At 48.0% G+C, this 19868-nt stretch overlaps 2 protein-coding genes across 2 annotated transcripts; both read left to right on the forward strand.

Moving 5' to 3' along the window:
- Positions 1 to 4312: 4312 nt before the first annotated feature.
- Rnf222 (ring finger protein 222) lies at positions 4313 to 4948 on the forward strand. Its single transcript, XM_057773409.1, has one exon. It carries the CDS (start codon positions 4313 to 4315, stop codon positions 4946 to 4948), a length of 636 nt encoding a protein of 211 aa, XP_057629392.1.
- Positions 4949 to 12054: 7106 nt separating this feature from the next.
- Positions 12055 to 14846, forward strand: Rpl26 (ribosomal protein L26). Its single transcript, XM_057774956.1, has 4 exons — positions 12055 to 12117; positions 12671 to 12843; positions 13684 to 13824; positions 14681 to 14846. Exons 2-4 carry the CDS (start codon positions 12676 to 12678, stop codon positions 14807 to 14809), a joined length of 438 nt encoding a protein of 145 aa, XP_057630939.1. The 5' UTR covers positions 12055 to 12117; positions 12671 to 12675; the 3' UTR covers positions 14810 to 14846.
- Positions 14847 to 19868: the final 5022 nt, after the last annotated feature.

Below are 19868 nucleotides of genomic sequence, written 5' to 3' on the forward strand. Positions count from 1 at the left end.
CATCTGCTCCGTGGAGGCCTTGGGCAGCCGGACACCACTCTCTCAGGTACGGGGCGGGGGGGGGGGGAGGCGGATGCTGCCCAGGGTGGGGGAAGAAGAGCGGCAATGCTGTGAACTGAGGCTGGAGTGATGTGTGAGAGAAAGGAGAGAGGAAGCAATTGTGTGTGTTGCTTATGGGTGGGGAGACGTCTTGCCTGAAACTGCTTGGCTTGCACTAGGGCTCTGGGAGGGAACCGCAGGTGTCTAGAAGCAGCACTCTGTCTCGTGGGGGGGGAGCTTGGATGGGTGACACCTGTTCCTCATCTCTACCCTGGAAATATGATGTTCCTGTAAAGAATCATATTTACAGGAGCTCCGTGAGGCCGGCTCCCTTCAGCCAAGCACTCTCTTCTCTCTACAAAAAGAACCAGAAGGACAACCTCGTTTAGGGTCGCTCGAGAACCAGGGTAGTCGCTTTTCTTCTGGGGCTGCATCATCTACTGGCGTCGGAAAAGTCTTCCATGGAGGCCTATCTGAACCCCAGTTGAGACAGGGATACATCCTCTGGACTGTCAAGCTAAGCCATCCTGAGTTCAAGCCTTGGGCCTTCCCTATACTGGCATTATTATGACTTTGACCAAGTTACAGGAGCCCAAAGCCTCAGGTTCCTCGTCTGTAAAATGGAGATAATACCTACCTCCCAAACTTGTTGTTGGGATTTGGTGAGGAAGGGATTCAAAAAGCCAAACACATAATTAGTGGTCAATAAATGGCCGCTGTTGTAATTATTTATTGCTAGCTCAACACTGGTCTCCCTTTAGCCAGGAAGACGTCTCCATCCTCCTCTTCCCCCGGGCACCTTCCTAAAGACACCAAGGTGGGTGTCTTTGGCATAAAGTGCTTTATAGTGGTACTTACCTCTCTGTGCCCCGGCGACAGCATGCTCCTAGTATTTTGTATGTTGTGCTCTCCCATACCGCAGCTCTCAAGACAGAATCAGGCCCCCACTAGAGCACTCAGCATGGACAGCATGGGATGGATGGAGAGAAAGGGGAAATGAGGAGGGAGGGGTCAGGAAAACACTGAGCAATGAAGTTGAGAAGATGGGGAGACAGGCGTTGCCCAAGTGTGAGTGGGGTGGCTTCCTGAGGCACATGAGCTGAGAGGGCTGGAGAAGGACCCGGGATGTCTTTGACACTCACTGGATTGCCTTTTGACTTTTCCTAGAACTCCTCCTCCCCCGTCAGCCCTAGCATGACTTCCTGCCTTGGCTAACTCACTCAGTCTATCAACAGGGCCTAATAACGTTCTCTGCCTCATCCGTGGAGTCTTTCTTCTCTTCTCTCTTCCATCGCTGCCAGGTGACCTTGAGTCACACGCTCACCCCTCCCCCGTCTCGAAAGCTGAATTTATAAAGCTAGAAGTTTTGTCTAAACGGCACTGAAGCCGTCTTCCTTGTCACGCTCTTTCTGTCGTACTTGCTCTCCCGCCTGTCTTGAGCTCTACTTCTCAGTTATCCAAACAACTGTTACTGATCATCAGTCCTCCTTTTTAAAAAAAATCTATTTAAAAATTTTTTTAAAAAAAAAACTAATATCCAAGCATGGAGGTACATGCCTGTCTTCACAGCATGCGGCGGGCAGAAGGCAGGGGCGGGAGGACTAAGAGTTCACATCAGCCTTAGCGACAGAGTCTAGTTTCATGCCAACCTGGCTACAGAGACCCTGTCTCCATGAAACAAGAAAAGAAAGAAAAGGAAAATTCATGAATGTCCATTAGGCTTCATGAAGGACCACGTGACCACTCTATCGGCACTGTGAGTCTCAGAGTTTGGCAAATAGTGGGAGCGTGGCAAATAACGTTGAAGTCTGATGGATGGACAAATGGATGAATGAGCAGACAAGAAAGAATTGCCGCTGTATCTCTTGGGGAGTTATACAGTGCAGAGGAACAGTTTGATTGATGGTTGTGGGTTTTTTTTTTTAATCATCCTGATAGCATTAACCATTCCGTTAAGACTTTGCCCGTCTGTAAGGAAAGAAATCTGAGAACTTGCCATCACTATCCTAATTCATCTACTTCCCATCACTTACCTAATCTATCATCACCTTGTCTGGTTATTCCACTTTGAGGAGAGCTGTCCTTTGTCAAGGGGTGTGACTGCAGACAAGATGTCCAACAGGGATCTCTAGGCCCCTCCAGGAGAAAAAAAAGGATTTGAGCTGGTTTTGTTTGGTTTTGATTTTGGCTTTTTGAGACAGGGTTTTTCTGTGTATCTCTAGCTGTCCTGGAACTCACTCTATAGACCAGGCTGGCCTTGAACTCACAGAGAGCCGCATGCTTCTGCCTCCATGAGTGTCTGCCGCCATCAGCCGCAGGTTTGAGCTGTCTTAGCTCTGCTCTTCTCCCTTGTCACTGGGTGTCATACTCTTTACTCACTAATGCCACCACCAGTTCTGGGAGGAAGGTGGTACTATTGTCAACCTCATCTTTTTTGTTTGTTTTGTTGAGACTGGGTCTCACTATGCAGCCCTGACTATCCTGGAACTTCCTGTGTAAAAGGCATGGACCACCATGCCCCAGCTCTCAATCTCTTTCTACAGAGAAGCTGGGGCTCAGAGGAGCTAAACAGCCTGACGGAGGTTAACAGGTAGCAATGGCTGTAATCGATAATAATACAACAGATAAGGCATTCAATCCAGTTCAGCCATCTGAGTGCTTGACCCCCATCTCCTAGCCTAGCGGCCACATTAGCCCCCCCAAAAACCAAAGAAGTCCCCACAAAGATTTGATACTGTTTTTATGGCTCCAGGTCCCATCACCACCCCCTTTAATTTTTTTTTTTTAATATTAGTACATTTTCAACTCAGCAAAGGGATTTTTTTTTTTTTTTTTTTTTTTTTTTTTGGTTTTTCGAGACAGGGTTTCTCTGTGGTTTTGGAGCCTGTCCCGGAACTAGCTCTTGTAGACCAGGATGGTCTCGAACTCACAGAGATTTGCCTGCCTCTGCCTCCCAAGTGCTGGGATTAAAGGCGTGTGCCACCACCGCCCAGCAGCAAAGGGAATTTTTAACTAAACAAAGAGAAGGGAGCGTGAATGTGTGATCTTCCCAGATCCTTCCCACCAGTAGCTAATCCTGTTTCTGTCATGTCATTTGTCAGATCTCAGGACAGCCATACAGTCCTCGGTGGCTCTTGAGATGTCAGTCTTTGTCACAGGTGGTACCATATGTCAGTGAGAGTTGTCTGGTTCTTTCCCAAAAGGCTGTTCTGGATAAGTTTAGGCTACACAGTTGTGATACCAGAAATATGTATATGTAACATATATGTAACAATTCTGACTCAGCCACATCCAAGTAGGTGTTCCCCTTCAAAGTCGCCCTCAGTCCTGCTGAGAGAGTTGCTGGGTCTCCCGTTCCCTCCCAGACTGGTTTGAAACCCACTGCAAACTTCAGAGTGACTCCATTGCTTCGATTTCAAGCAATATTATGACTCTGACCACTTATTTTCCACCGGACTCAGATCTCAGTGATTTTGCTGTTTCTGAAATATCAGACACACCCTCCAGGAATGAAAATCTGCTTTTCCTGAGGTTAGTCGGAATCCTGACGCCTCTGGTCACCACAGGAGGAGAATCTGAAGAATGACTGAACATGGCTGGTGTGTGACCACTCAGGGCCCAGCAGGCATTTGCATGTGTAAGTTCTGAGCTTTATTTTTTTTTTTATTGTTTTATAGTTATGATGGCCACTGAGAACAGAGTCGTGGAAGTGGTAATAAGGTGTGGAATCCTAGGCAGCCACAGATCAGCCAAACCCTGATAAGAGAGAGGGACGTCTGAAGTCTGTAGTGTGCAGGGTAGGCCCAAACTAAACACTGCCTAAGGCTGCCTGTGCGTCTGTATCTCCTTAGCCCCTGTTTGCCCTGGGAGCCAGGTCAGGCTGTGAATCAGGAAGAGGTGAGGACATCAACAGTGCTTGTCATAGCTGTGGTGAGGCATCGGGTACTTCAGGTATTCACCCCACTCCACACACTTCCTACCCAAGCCTAGTGCTGTTTGGATCTCTTACCTATTTCCTGCTGCCAGCCCCAGGAGGACCTGCACAACCCCTCTATGGATCCTAGGCTCTACGTCTTAGTGTGATCCAGGTAGGCCTCCGAGGAGAACCAGAAAAGAAAGAGTAGGAAAAAGAAGAGAAAGCAACAGACAGAACAGGTGGAGTCAGGACGTGAGTGGGAGTCAGGAAGGGGTGTGGGGGAGGAGAAACAATTCCCAGATGTTCACAACCCTTCGTCCTCCCGTCCCCAGCTAAGGCCTGCTACCTCTGAGGGCCATGTCAGAAGGGGAGAGCAAGGACAGCTCGGGCAGCGAGTGCCCTGTGTGCTACGAGAAGTTCCGGGATCTAGAGGGTGCCAGCCGGACCCTGAGCTGCGGCCATGTGTTCTGTCACGACTGCTTGGTCAAGTACCTGCTCTCTACCCGGGTGGATGGACAGGTGCAGAGGACTATTGTCTGTCCCATCTGCCGCTACGTCACCTTCCTCAGCAAGAAGAGCTCCCGCTGGCCCTCCATGCTGGATAAGAGCTCCCAGACCCTGACGGTGCCCGTGGGCCTGCCCTCCGTGCCTTCACCAGACCGTGGCGGCCACACAAACCCCCTGGCTGTCTCCCAGCAGGTCTGGAGACAATCATCAAGCCAGGGGACTCAGCTCCCCTTGGACCTGCTGCCCACCCTACCCCGGGAGTCACAGGTCTTCATCATCAGTCGCCATGGGATGCCACTGGGTGAACAAGACAGTGTGCTGCCCCGACGCAGCCTGGCCGAGATCTCTGAGGCATCCCCAGCTCCCAGCGCCACCCGCTCCTTCTGCTGCCGCTCGCGGGCCCTTCTGCTCATCACCCTCATTGCCGTGGTGGCTGTGGTAGCTGCCATCCTGCCCTGGGTACTGCTGGTGAGAAAGCAAGCATGAGGGGCAGCATGCAGAGGCCAGTGGAGTGAGGCCCAGCATCGAAGCTGGGCTCTGTGCTGCACAGGCCCGTGGCTAAGGAGAGGGTGGAGGGTCCCGGTGCCGATCTGGTACAAGCTAGCTCCAAAGGGAGGTCCTGGATTCAGATTGGGTGGGGCTAAGTTGAAAGTTTAAGGGCTTTGTCTCCACCCTTTCCAACCCTTGGCATGAGGAGAGGCTGGGGCAGAGAATCTCTTAGGTTAGCACTGAACCGAGCAACTGACTCCCCAGGTGTGGCCTCATGAGAATCCCCAACAAATGCCCCTTCTCTAGGCTGGAACTAAGAGAGAAGGTGAGTGGCCACTGCCCTCCTACAGGGTCACAGACTTTACATGCCAAGTAACCAACCTGAAGCCATGTAGGCCTTCTAGGCACAAGGAAGTCTGTTGTGCTGCCAAGTGGCACCCAATGAAGGCCTCTTCCAGGCCAGAATTCCCACCCACAGAGGATTCTCTACTTGGCTCTCAGGAACAAACAGAAGTTCAGACAGGGTCCCCACCTCAGTTTCCCAGCATCTTAGCCCCAGTTAGGCCCCTCAAGCATTCTTCTGCTAAGTCTTCTTGTCTCCCACCCTCCATCTTGAAAAGTCTCCTTTGAGGGAGCAGAGGATCTCAAAGGCCCAGGATGGGGAGGGAGAGGAAAAGTGGTCTTCTGGGTAGTCAAGGCAACAACAGGGAACAGCATGAGGGAGCCACAGAGGCCGTCTCTGCAAACCTCCAGGCCCAGGAAGCAGGCCCGATTTTGAGTCTTGGGGTTCTCAAGGGTAAAATCAAAAGACAAGGGGTGGAGGGGACGCCCTACAGGTGAGACTTTGAGTCAGCTGAGAGCTATGTGAGCAAATTAACCCCTGGGGGCTTCCACCTTCCTCCCTGCCAAGTCCACCTCCTCATGACCCAGCCACTCATTAGAGGCCACACCAGCTGGGCCAGTTTCCCAGGTGGATTCTCAAGGGCTGAGCTGGGCGAGGAAGGGTGGGGAAGAAAACAGCTGTGCTTGTCGGCGACACTGCTGTCTCAACAAATGCTGAGAGCCGGGCGCTGCACAACGGAGTAGCTGGGCCCCCCACCGATGAAGCCTCTGAAAGTCCTCAAGGACGCCAGTCCCTTGTGGCTTAAAACAACAGGGACCTCCAGCAACTGTCACAAGGAGGAGGGGTCTGGCATCCAGGGTGTACCAGTACCCAAGCCCATCTGGCACGCACCCCCTTCTCCATAGAGGTTTACTGTCTGCACGGAAAGAAATAACGCTGAGCCTCTTAGCTAGTTCTCAGCTGTCTGCATGGTTGACATCTGGGGGACCCTCAAGGAAGAGGCTCGCCCTACAGGGGACATTCGCAACAAAGCGGGGCTGTTTTAAAGTACTCGCCAGCTGCTTTATATGCCTAAGAGTAGAGAACACAGGGGCTGCGTGTGTGTGGAGGGAGCAGGTAGGCTGTGGGAGGTGGGCAATATTTATTACAGAAACAAAAGGAACATGACTTTGCAGACTCTTGAGTCGGTGTCAGGGGCCTTTCTGAGTCTGTCACGGCCGCCGAGTCTTTCCCAGACTTCCCGTGATGTTCTCGTATTGTTGGGCTGCAACTTGTAGAGGCTGCTTCTTTCATTTTCAAAACAATGTCTAAAGCTATTTTTCAAATAAAAGTATATATTTTCTCAGAGTCCGAGACCTGGCAACACGTGTAGACTCCTGAGGTGAGTCTCTAGACTGATATACAGATCTCACTGGGGAAAAATGGAAACCAAACCCACTGGCCTCCGTTTACCACTTATCTTACTAGTCCTACCAAGACCTGCTGTGCCAGTGAGGCTGGGGTGGTGCCCGCAGGTGAACTGTTGGTGGGGATACATATTTATACATAGTTATAAAGCCTTATCAAGTGGAATCCAACACATATCACTCAAAGTTTCCACTTTGGCCCAGCAATTTGTGTCTAGAAATGTGTCTTCTTGGTCCCGCTGTCTAGCTGTGTGGTGGCATTCACACAAAGGTTAGAAAACCCCGAGTGATACTCAACAGACACCTGCTACTAACCTCAAGGGCCAGGGCCGAGGGTCCTGAAGAGGTGAGACAGGCACAGACACTCTGTCCTGTGCATTATGATTTATGTAGAAAGGAGAATAAATAAATATATTCCTACTTGTTCATATGTGCACTATCTGAGGAAAGGAGAAAAATAAGAAACAACTCATAACTATGATTAACTGTGGAAAGGAATGAGAAACTGATGGGATGATGGAAGACCTCACTTTGTTTTTTATGGTTTTGGACGTTTAAGTCAAGTAAATGTTTATCCAAAACCTGAAGAGAGGGCTGGGAGGACAGCTCAGTGGTAGAGAAAGTGCTTAGCAGGAGATAGACCCTGAGTTCAATTCCCAGCACCACAAAGAAAGAAAAATAAATTAAATAAAATTGAAAAATAATCAACACTAAAGATAGTTTTTAGTGTACACTACTCTTGCCGGGATGGGAGACCATCTCAAGAATATCGGAGGCCTAGAGAAAAGGCTCTGGCTGTTCTTCCAGAATACATGGGATGGATCCCAGCACCCATAGGGTGGTTCCCAGGGACGTGATGCCCTCTTCTGGCCTCCATGGGTACTACACATACAATGTGGCATCTTCACATACATGCAGGCAAAACACTCAGACACATATAGTAATAACATTTTAAATGGAGCTGCAGAGATGGCACAGCAGTTAAGAGCACTGGCTCCTCTTCTAGAAGACCTAGACTCAACTCCCAGCACCCATGAGGCAGCTCACAAACATCTAGAACTGCTCCACGGGCACCAGGCACGCACGTGTCGAATAAACATGTGTACAGGTAAAACACCTATACACGGAAAATAAATAATATGTAGAATTACAAATAACCTTAAAAAGAACATTAGAGAACTGCCAAAGCGCTGGTTCTATGGTTTAAGAGTGTCAGGTGAGCCGGACAGTGATGGTGCACTCCTTTAATCCAGGCACTCGGGAGGCAGAGACAGGCAGATCTCAGTGAGTTCCAGGCCAGCCTGGTCTACAGAGCGAGTCCCAAGACAGGCTCCAAAGCTACAGAGAAACCCTGTTACGCAAAACAAATAAACCAAAGAAGTGTCAGATACTGACTCTGTAGGGCTGCTTTGTCTGGTTTAGATACACGACATGTTATGAGTAACAGGCACCAAGAGGTACAAAACCCGTTTCATCTCGCTGCTGTTCCTAAATTCTTTTTTTTTTAAATATTTATTTATTTATTATGTATACAATATTCTGTCTGTGTGTATGTCTGAAGGCCAGAAGAGGGCACCAGACCTCATTACAGATGGTTGTGAGCCACCATGTGGTTGCTGGGAATTGAACTCAGGACCTTTGGAAGAACAGGCAATGCTCTTAACCTCTGAGCCATCTCTCCAGCCCCTGTTCCTAAATTCTTATGGATTTCTTTGGGTCCCGTCATTCAATGTATTTGATTTTTTTTTTTTTTGTTAGTTTGTTTCGGTTTTTGAGACAGGGTTTCTTTGTGTAACCCTGGCTATCATGGAACTTGCTCTGGAGACCAGTCTGGCCTCAAACTCACAGAGATCCACCTGCCTCTGCCTCCTAAGAGCTGGGATTGAAGGCGTGCATGACCACCGCCCGGCTTCAATGTGTTTGCTTTGACTTCCCTTTCCCTTCCTTTCCCTTCCTGTCCTAAAACTGTATCACTTAAGTAACTATCTTGGGAAAGGTAGTTGCTTACAGCACAGAAAGATAAAATTTGACAGACAGGTGACAGATGAAGACACTAGAACTTACTTCCCCTGCTTGACTTTCCAGAAACAATAAAAAGGTGACCACAGAGTCTTTCTTGCCCCTTACCTCAGGTGAATTGACTGTTGCTATTTCCTGCACACACAGCATTCCATCTTCTTCCTGGGGCCATTGTGGTAAGTTTTTTTGTTGCCTTATGTCTTCTCCTGGGCAAAGTGCTCCTTCAGAGGAGGCTAGAGCTCACAGAACTGGGCACAGAACTTAGTAAATAGTATGCATATACCTAAAAGAGAAGAGCTCCATAAAAAATAAAAGTTGTGCTGGGCAGTGGAGGCACATATCTTTAATCCCAGCACTTGCAAGACAGAGGCAGGCAGATCTCTGTGAGTTTGAGGCCAGTCTGGTCTACAGAGTGAGTTCCAGGACAGCCAGGGCTCTTACACAGAGAAACCCTGTCTCAAAAAAAACCTAATTAATTAAAATTAAAAAAAAGTGACCAGGTGGTAGTGGCGCACACCTTTAATCCCAGTACTCTGGGGGCTGGAGAGATGGCTCAGAGGTTCAGAGCACTAACTGCTCTTCCTGAGGCCCTGAGTTCAATTCCCAGCAACCACATGGTGGCTCACAACCATCTGTAATGAGATCTGATGCCCTCTTCTGGCCTGCAGGCATACATGGAGACTAAACACTGTGTACATAAATAAATAAATCTTTGAAAAAACAAATCCCAGTACTCTGGCTCAGAGGCAGGTGAATCTTTGAGTTCAAGGTCAGCCTGTGGTCTACAGCCTGAGTTCCAGGATAGCCAAGGCTACATGGAGAAACCCTGCTTCATAAAACAAATAATAATAATAAAATAGAATAAAATTTGTGTGATGCATAACTGTATGTATGAATGACTATGCTGCCTTGGTGTCTAGAAAAATACGTATAGTTCAATTTAGGTGTGAAATATGGCTAAAAATCCCTGCTTCGATGAGTCTCAACTTTACGAAGACCTGCTTCAAAATGATCCTAGAAGCCGGCAGCGGTGGCTCACGCCTTTAATCCCAGCACTCGGGAGGCAGAGACAGGCGGATCTCTGTGAGTTCGAGGCCAGCCTGGCCTACAGGACAGGAACCAAAAGCTAGGGAGAAACCCTGTCTCGAAAAAAAAAATGATCCTAGAGCTATCAATTTAAAGGATCTTTTTCGAGTCAGGTAAGAAAGCAGAGAAGACGGAAAGAAGGTGGAGCCAGGACACCCAGCAGGCACTGCGATAAGCAGACTATAACTCGGCTCCTGGTAATTTGCCTCTTTGTACAATTTGCACAACAAGCTTCCGCTGAAGACAGTGTCCACGCCGTCCAAAGCCTGAGCTCAAGGGATCTTTGTGATGAATCAGAACTCGCTGCCTGAGGAAGTAAGGAGGTCGTCGAGAGGGCGGGGCGTGCGCAGAGAGTGATGGGTGCTGGGGAAGAGGAGAGGAAGATGATGAGAGAGTTTCGGGGAGGAGGGGTTGATTGTTAAGGAAACTAAAATGCTCTTCCTGAAAGCAAGTTAGAGAGTCTGAAAAGGAGGAAGGGACTCCAGGAAGGGCGGGAGCTGCGGAGGCTCCCTCAGGCCCTAGAACCCCTGGACTCCCCTCTAAATAAATGCCTCTCTCTTTAGCCACAGAACCTAGTTCCTACAAAAATGTCATCTGCCCCTCACCTCCTCGCCTCATCTTTGGTTCCCTCAAGCTATCCTACTGCCTCGTGGAGCTTTTAACATTCTCCAAAACTCAGTCAAGGCTGACCTCACCTCGGAAGTCTCCCTGACCCCAGAGCAAAGGGCAGCTGGCTCAAGTTCCCTGTGATCCTGAACTTGCTGCTTCCCATATCTCTTGGATCAGGATTTCTGCAAGAACAAACCTGGAATTATCTTGTCACTCCATTGTTCAAGGTTGGCCCATGAAGGGAGCTCCGTAAGCTTTTGTTGAATAGAATTGCTGGTTTTGTTCAATTTTTAAATTTTTATTATTTATTTTTTGTTTGTTTGTTTTTGAGAACAGTGTTTCTCAGTATAGCCCTGGCTGTCCTGGGACTCACTCTGTAGACCAGGCTGGCTTTGAATTTACTGAGATCTGCCTGCCTCTGGGATTAACCGCCAGGGATTTTGTTCAGTTTATTTTTTTTTCTTTTCTTCCTTTCTCTCCTTTTTTTTTTTTTTTTTTTTTTTTTTCTTTCTGAGATAGGGTTTCCCGTGTAGCCCTTACTGTTGTTTTTTCCGCGGGGTTGGAAATTCACTTTGAAGACCAGGGTGGCCTCAAACTCAGAGATATGCTTGCCTCTGTTCACTGAGTGCTGGGATTAAAGGTGTGTGCCATCGCGTTTAGCTTCCAATTTTTCAATTACATATAAAATTGGGGCTCCTTCCTTTACAGAATATTTAATAGCACAACTATTTTAAAATCATGAAAATACATGACTCAACTTTGAACCCTCAAAGGTGTGGTTTCTCTCTCTTCAACTTGACGGAAGGTTCCTACAAACGGAGCCATATAGTTTCCAGGAGGCCTAGAGAGACAGCCTCATGGGTTCTACTGTAAGTCCTAGGTCCTGTGTGTCCTCCCATTGCTCTGTGGCTCAGTTACCGCATCTGTATACGGAGGACAATACACCCGCATCAGCATAAAGTCGTTAGTAATGTAAAGGGCGTGGAAGAGTGTGCCTAAAATTCAGTAAGCTCCCGGTGTCTTACGAAATATGTGTCTCCTGTCAGGATGACACCTATATTATTCATTCAACAGAAACCGATGAATCCATTTGCAGGGAAGCGGACTCCCTTGCCCGGCCTCCATCAGCTCTGGAACTGGGAGCAGGTGGAAGTGTTTAGTAGTTTTAAAGTACACTAGTCTGCACTGACAGTCCTCCCGTGTCTGTTTCCTTAAGCGTGAGCTGAACCTCGGCATCACCAGCGAACCATCCAGATAGGGGCCGATCGCAATCTCAGAGAAAGACCCAGGGCACTCAGAACCTACCCAGCTACGGGGACGGACGACCTCCAGTCACCTAGGTAATCGGCTGGCCAAGGTCCCAGAGCCATTTGGCGGCAAAATAGGACTTGCGCTTTCTCGGTTAGGGGGTCGCCCGGCGCCCAGGAGTGGAAGACTGGGGTCGTTCGGGGCCACTGCCTTCCGCGGAGCCTTGAGCGTCGCATCCACCCCTCCAAGGAAGGACACCGGACCCCTCGCAGTTCCCCTCCCAGCCGCTGGGTGGCACTGACCCGCCATTCCTAACTTCCTTCTTCTCGCTCTTCTCGTTCTCTTTTCCTCTCCCTTCTCGTTCCGAGACTCTCGCGGGATCTCTCGGCAACTTACAGAACCGGAAGTCGCGTATAGACCTCTTTCCTCTTGTGGCCATCGCTGGATCGCAGCCGGTGAGTGTTAGGCGGGTTGTGGCGGGCAATCCGCAGCCATCCGTGCCTAGGCCGCGAGGCTTTCTGTCCCGGGGCCCCGAGACTGTCCTGCTGGCCCGACATTAGCTAGGGCCATGGCGGGACGGGGGGCAGTGGCGATGCCGTTGATTAAATAGTCCGGAATCATCGCTCGTTAGCCCCCCGGCCAGTCGGAGGGGTTCGGCAATGCGAGGGCCGCCCTAGTTTGCAGGTGGGGAGCCCCGGTGTTGGCTTTGGAGGGGCAAAATGTGAGGGTAAGAGGCCGACTCCCACGAAACCTTACGCTGTACTTGAAAAGTTGTCAGCATGCTTTGTCCTAGTGAAGAAATGGTTAAAGTCCCACCCTCACATGGCAGTTTTAGAAAAAAGTCTTGTAAAGCCAACTTGGAGATGGCGTGGTCTGATGGAGTGACCGGACGTGGCATCTTCAGTGGGTATTCTGTGCTTTCGAGATGGAATTGTTGCTGTTTGGGAACCGGTTGAGACTTGAGGCATTAGCGGATCGTTGGGGTCATTTTTATTTATTTTTTTAAAGCCAAAATGAAGTTCAATCCCTTTGTGACTTCTGACCGGAGCAAGAACCGCAAACGGCATTTCAATGCACCTTCTCACATTCGGAGGAAGATCATGTCTTCCCCCCTTTCCAAAGAGCTGAGACAGAAGTACAATGTTCGCTCGATGCCCATTCGAAAGGATGACGAGGTTCAGGTATGCATCCTTCCCTGTTGAACTTTAATGGGGCTTTACAGTTACTGATGGGGGGAATCCCATAATTCTCTTTACTAGCCCTCCACTGTCTCTTCAGTGCCCAAATTTCTAGAAGGCCACAAGAATAATTCTCCAATAGATTCCCTGTCTTTCACTTCATTGTGCCTGTACTCTATGTTTGGAAGAGTTGCTTTACTGAAAGAACTAAAAGGCGGTGTGTTTTTTGGGTTCCCACCTCAACTCTTACTGGGACTGTTCACTGTGACTGTTCTGCCCACTAATGTCCTAACCTGTGTGGGAGGGTCTATTGGTTCTCTGGTAAATGGAAAGTTCAGCTTGGGTGAAATTTTCTATAGGTATCATTTGCAACCAGTGATTGGTAAATCTGCCAGTCCCTAAAACACGCTTTTTGGTTTTGGTTTTTTGAGAAAGGGTTTCTCTGTGCCAGGCAGCAGTAGTGTGCACATCTTTAATCCCGGCATTTGGGGGGCAGAGAAAGGTGGATCTTTGTGGATTAAAGGCCAGCTTGGTCTACAGAGAGAGTTCCAGGACAGGCAACAAAAAGCAACGCGGGGAAAGGGGTGAGGAAATGGTTCATTGTTATAGTTTACACTGTTAAACCTGTGCCCTTTATCGTGTGTTTTTTTTTTTTTTTTTTTTTTTTTGGTTTTTCGAGACAGGGTTTCTCTGTGGTTTGGGAGCCTGTCCTGGAACTAGCTCTTGTAGACCAGGCTGGTCTCGAACTCACAGAGATCCGCCTGCCTCTGCCTCCCGAGTGCTGGGATTAAAGGCGTGCGCCACCACCGTCCGGCTATCGTGTGTTTTTTAATTTGCATTCAGGTTGTCCGGGGACACTACAAAGGCCAGCAGATTGGCAAAGTGGTCCAAGTGTACAGGAAGAAATACGTCATCTACATTGAACGGGTGCAGCGAGAAAAGGCTAATGGCACAACTGTCCACGTGGGCATCCACCCCAGCAAGGTGGGTACTGGGAGGGAGGAACTGCAGCACTTAGGATTTGTTTATGAGGCTCCCTAGGAGTGGGCCCTGCCTTTTTAATTTGGAATCACTGAGACCATCTGAGGTCAGTGTTCTTCCAGTGAGCGATGGGGTGAGTATGACATGGGTAAAGCTTCATCATGGTCAGTAGAACTGAGCGGTAGGCCCTTAGGAAGTGGGTTTAAGCCACTGCTGTTGGAAAGCAAGCTAAAGCTGAGGTGGTAATCCCACAAACTAATAATTTCTAAGCCAGAATAGAGTGTCCCATAATAGATACTGTCCTAGACTTTCATGTCAGTTATCCCAAATTTGTAAGTGGGTTATCAATAGGTAATATACACAATGACCACTTAATGCTGAGTTTGGGGGCTTATATGTTAGTGCTAAAGATGTGATTTTCAAACGAGTGACACCACATTCTCCCTTCCCCACCACGTAGTACAGTGCATTGCAGTGTTGTGACGCGCCACCTTTTTAAATTTCTTGTGTGTTTTGCTCCTGTGTGTGTCCCTGTCACATGTATGTCCATGGAGATCAAAGACACATGGTCTTGGTGAGGTGTCTCTTAACCTCCCACCAGCTCAGTTTTCAAAGTTACAAATACAGTGTCCAGTTCTTGGTCTTTTTGTCCCTCATGTCCACCCTGTGATGTAGTTGGCTTTGGCTTCTCTCCCATCTTGGACTGGATATGTAGGCTGGTAGTTCCAGCCATTTGCCTCAGCTCTGTAATGATGATTTGTAGGATTTTGCACCACCCTGGGTTTAGGGAATGGAAATGAAGTGTAACCTCTAGTTGGGCCTCGGTGGTTGCTTAAAGTCTGAGGCTGTTTTTCTGCAGGTGGTGATCACCCGGTTAAAGCTGGACAAAGACCGAAAGAAGATCCTGGAAAGGAAAGCCAAGTCTCGGCAAGTAGGAAAGGAGAAGGGCAAATACAAGGAAGAAACGATTGAGAAGATGCAGGAGTAGGGGCGTCTCATACAGTTTTCATTAAAGACTGCTTGAGTAGTCCTGTCTTGTGTGGTGCTTTGAAAGGGGCCTTGTTTTCCATGGTTCATTCTGCCTGGCTGTCAGCCTTTGGGTCTGGAAAGGACAGCCCCCCCCCTTTGCATAGCCTGACCCTACTGACAAATCCAAGAACTAGAGTTGGTCCTTCCTGGATCAAACACTGGGGGTGTTTGTTTTGCTTTTGTATTTAATAGCATGCCTCAACATCTCGGGCTGGATCTAAGAGTCAGTTCTCTCATCATGGGAGTCCCAGAAGCTTGGAGGTGGATACCCTCTCTCTCAAAGGGCCTAACTACAAACTACTTAAAATTCACTGGGAAAAAAAGCAAGAGGGTCTGGTGAGATGGCTCAGTGGTTAAGAGCCCTGGCTGCTCTTCTACAGGACCCAAGTTCAATTCCCAGCACTCGCATGGCAGCTCACAACTGTAACTCCAGTTCTCTGATGTCCTCACACAGACATGTATACATGCAGGCAAAACACCAATGCACATAAAATGAGTTAAATATTTAAGAAAAAAGATTTACGGCTGTGGCTATTTTATCTCTGCACCACATGCCTGCAGTGGCCAGAAGAGGGCATCAGATCCCCTAGAACCAAATTGTAGGTTCCTAGAACTGAACTTAGTTTCTTCTGGAGGAGCAGCTGGTGCTCTTAGCTGCTATGCTATCTCCCCAGACGTGGAAAAACACTTGTAATTGTCTCATGGAATAGAACTTAAGTGACTGTTAACTATAGTGAGAATTTTATCTTTTTCCTGTAGTGTTGGATCAGTGCTGTGAGGTGAAGACCTAGCAAACCTTTGACGTGAAATATGAAATGTTTAAATAGCAAGCAGCAGTGGGTGCATCAGAAATTGAAGCTGAGCTGGGGGCAAAAGGATTTTTGAGGCTAGCCTGGGTTGTGTGTCGTGGCCCCCCCCTCGCAAAAAATGGATCTTGAAGTAGGTGGGAGTGTCCTGCGTTGGCAGCTGTGTCACTATTGGAGGAGGTGTTTTGGAGGGGTTGTTGGGTGCCTTGAGTGATCATGACTGGAACAGCACACTGATAGTCTGGCTTGCAGCAGATTGGCAGGAGGTTGCTACTCAGCAAATTACCTGCTTTTGGAAGCTGGCAGCCTTGCTCAGGCATGGTTGCCCACCCCTTTAATCCCAGCACTGGGGAGGCAGGCAGATCTCAGTGCACAGTCAGCCTGGTCTATAACACATCTGGAGCTGTTACACAGAAAACCCTGTCTTAGCCGGGCGGTGGTGGCGCACGCCTTTAATCCCAGCACTTGGGAGACAGAGGCAGGCGGATCTCTGAGTTCGAGACCAGCCTGGTCCACAAGAGCTAGTTCCAGGACAGGCTCCAAAACCACAGAGAAACCCTGTCTCAAAAAACCAAAAAAAAAAAAAAAAAAAAAGACCCTGTCTTGAAAAATCAAAAATAAGGCCGGAGTCGGGTTTAGCACAAGAACACAGTTTGGACCTACTCTGGAATAAACAGGCTAGTGAGGCCATATCTAGACCTCTGGAATAAGTTGGATGTTAAATGCTTTGACCAGACCTGGTTGTGAGGAATGCTAACGTTTTCCCAATTTGAGACAAGGTCTCACTATGCAGACCAGCCTGGCCTCAAAGATCTATAATGCCTGGCAGCTTTCTGTTTCTGTAAGGAAACAAGCCCCAGTAGCTTCTCTCTAGTCACACAATAGGCAGTGAAAGAGCCGGGAAGAGAATTGTCAAGTGTGGACATGGATGCACTGCCACGTTACCAAGTTCTTGTAAGCTATGTCTTTGGGGCTTGAACACCTGTACTCAGTGCCAGTAGCTATGGGGTGCAGGTGAAGAGAATCCTCAGCCTGCTGAGAGAATGTAAACCTGAGGTGTAGGCTGTTCAGTGAAGGAAAGGTGTGGTGACCAGTTTTTTGGTTGGTTGGTGGGTTGGTTGGTTTTTTTTGTTTGTTTTTTCTCAAAAGAGTTCTTAGTGTATGAGGAAGGTGGCTGATTTGAAAGCTGTAGAGTGACACTCAGGTCAGGAAGAGCCTAAGCCCAAAATGGTGATAAGAGAGGAGGGTGTGAATACACGTAAAAAGCAGCTCTTCACCCATGCTCTGCGCCTGCCCCATCTCCACAGGTCACTCAGGAAAGCTTACTAGGGCCTGAATTCACTAGAGTGTTGCCTAAGAAAACGTACTGAGGACCGGCCAGTGGTGGCGCACACCTTTAACCCCTTGGGGAGCAGAGACAAGCAGATCTGTGAGTTCGAGGCCAGCTTGGTCTACATAGTGAGTCCCAGGACAGTCAGGAAATCCTGTCTTGTAAAAAGAAAATGAAAAAAATAACAAAAAAAAAAACCAAAAGAGAAAACATACTGAAAACCCTGAGGCTGGGGCTCAGTTACAAGTAAAATGCTGGGCTGGAGAGATGGCTCAGCGGTTAAGAGCGTTGCCTGCTCTTCCAAAGGTCCTGAGTTCAATTGTTGAGCACTTTTATGATAATGCAAACTGGTGTGTGCTCATGGTTGAGCCCCGGCCATGGCTGCCTGGATTCTCATTGTTTGAATGTTTCAATTTTGCTATACCAAGGTTTTCAAAATAAATGCCTACAAAAAAAGCACATTCGGGGCTAGAGAGATGGCTCAGTGGTTAAGAGCATTGCCTGTTCTTCTAAAGGTTCTGAGTTCAATTCCCAGCAACCACATGGTGGCTCACAACCATCTGTAATGAGGTCTGGTGCCCTCTTCTGGCCTGCAGATATACACACAGACAGAATATTGTATGCATAATAAATAAATAAATATTTAAAAAAAAAACCAAGTAAAATGCTTGCAATCTAAGCTTTTGGACCTGAGTTCAAATCCCCAGCACCCTTGTAAAGAGTTAGAGAAATGGCTTAGCACTTAAGAACATTTGTTGCCCTTTGCAGAGGACCCAGCTTCAGTTCCCAGCAGCACATGACAGCTCACAACTGTCTGATGTCCAGTTTTCTAAGGGACCCTGATGCCATCCTCTGGCCTCTGGGCACATAGTGGACTTACATGCAGGCAGGCAAAATATATATGTACAAAACCTTAGAAAACAGAAAGCCTCATTGGAGGCTGGAGAGAGGGATCAGCGGTTAAGAGCGTGTATGTACTGCTCCTGCAGAGGACCTGAGCTCTTTCCCAGTCCCCGCATTCAGCAGCTCTCAATCTCCTGACACACAAGAAGAATTGTGTGGTCTGCTTGAAACACTTTTTTTTTTACTTTTTTTATACATTTTTTATTGATATTTATTGAGCTCTACTGCTTGAAACACTTTAAATGTAGGTCAGAATTGGCTGGGTCTTGGCCTGAGTCTGCCTCGTGTACACCTCAAGAATATGAAATCATGTTGTATTCTTGGCACAGGTCAGTGCATTCCAGGAAGTGGTTGGTCACCACGGAAACAACAGGTCTCTGGAGCAAAAGTTGGCTTGAGGTCACTGCTCCACCAGAGAACATGGGATCCAGGCAGAGTACCTGTGTACTGCTTGCTGTGTTCTCAAGGCCTAAAAGAAAGTAACTCATGGAAAGTTTTGAAAAGCTGGATCAATCAATGATTCTGCAAGCCAAGTGTACTGGCAAGCGTCTTTAATCCCAGGACTCGGGAGGCGGAGGCAGAGGCAGGCAGATCTCTGAGTTCAAGGCCAACCTGGTCAATCTACAAAGCAAGTTCCAGGATAGCCAAGACTATTAAACAGAGAAACCATATCTCACACACACACACACAAAAAAAAAAAAAAAATAAAAAGACCCTAAAACCTATTCTAATCATCCTTCATGGGGGGCAGGGAGAGTTTCAAGACTGTTTCTCTATATAGCCTAGACTGTTCTGGAACTCACTCTGTAGACCAGGGTGACCTTGAACTCAGAGATAGGCCTGCCTCAGTCTCCCAAGTGCTGCAATTAAAGGCATAGACCACCACCACCGGGTCTTTACTATTACTTTTTAAAAGATTTATGTGTAGAAATGTTCTGTCTGTATGTATATATACATGCCTGGTGCCTGTGGAGGCCAGAAGCAGTTACCAGATCCTCTAGAACTGGAGTTAAGATGTTACAGATGGTTGTGAGGCACCATGCACTCTTAACAGCTCAGCAATCTCTCTAGTCCCTGCCATTACTTTTTTGATGAGCCAAAGCTATTGTGTATCAAGGAAGCTGCATTATTTTTGGATAGGAAAGGACATCATTTCCCAGCTTGCTACTGTAGGGTCCAAAGTCTTGTTCTGTCCCTAGCCAGCAGCTCACATTCCATTCTCCTTCCAAGATGCTGTCCCTTGTAATAGTCTAGCCAGTAGGAGGCCCGTTTTACTAAGATTGTTACTTCCCCTCTGTTGGGCTGACCTTCTACCTCCGGGATGCTGCACAGCCCTGGTGACAGCCACAACTCGTTCTTTCCAGGAGGTTTGCAGATGCAGAGGTCTCTCTCCGCTTCGTGCTGGTAGTGCAAAGTGGGAAGCGGATCCCCGACCCAAACAACCTTCACCATATTTTCATATCTCAGTCTCAGGAATTGAGATCACCCACTGGTGCACCGTAGGCTGTTTGCACCTAGAAATATATTTTGTCCTCATGATTTTGTTTGTTTTTTAGGAATTTTACTGTTGGGATGGGCACGAATGCCTGGCACGTAGGAGGCACGAGGATCAAACAGATTCCAGTTACTTGAAAGTTTCAAAAGGTTGTGAGAATGCTTGCTTCTACAGCACACACACTAAAGTTGGAGTGATCCAGAAAAAATCAGTGTGATCCCTGTGCAAAATGACACAAACTCATGAAGCATTTGAATCCTTTAAGACTTTATTTTAGGGATATGAGTATTTCATCTATATGTACATATATATGCCATGAGAGCCCGGTACCCAAGGAGGCCAGAAGAGGGCATTGGATACCCTAGAACTGGAGTTTACAGATGGTTGTGAGCTGCCATGTGGGTGCTGGAACTTGAACTCCGGTCCTCTGCAAGAGCTTCTAACGCTCTTAACTGCTGAATCACCTCTCCAGCTCCCATTCATC

The sequence above is a fragment of the Chionomys nivalis genome, chromosome 7 (assembly GCF_950005125.1).
Source record: "Chionomys nivalis chromosome 7, mChiNiv1.1, whole genome shotgun sequence".
NCBI lineage: Eukaryota > Metazoa > Chordata > Mammalia > Rodentia > Cricetidae > Chionomys > Chionomys nivalis.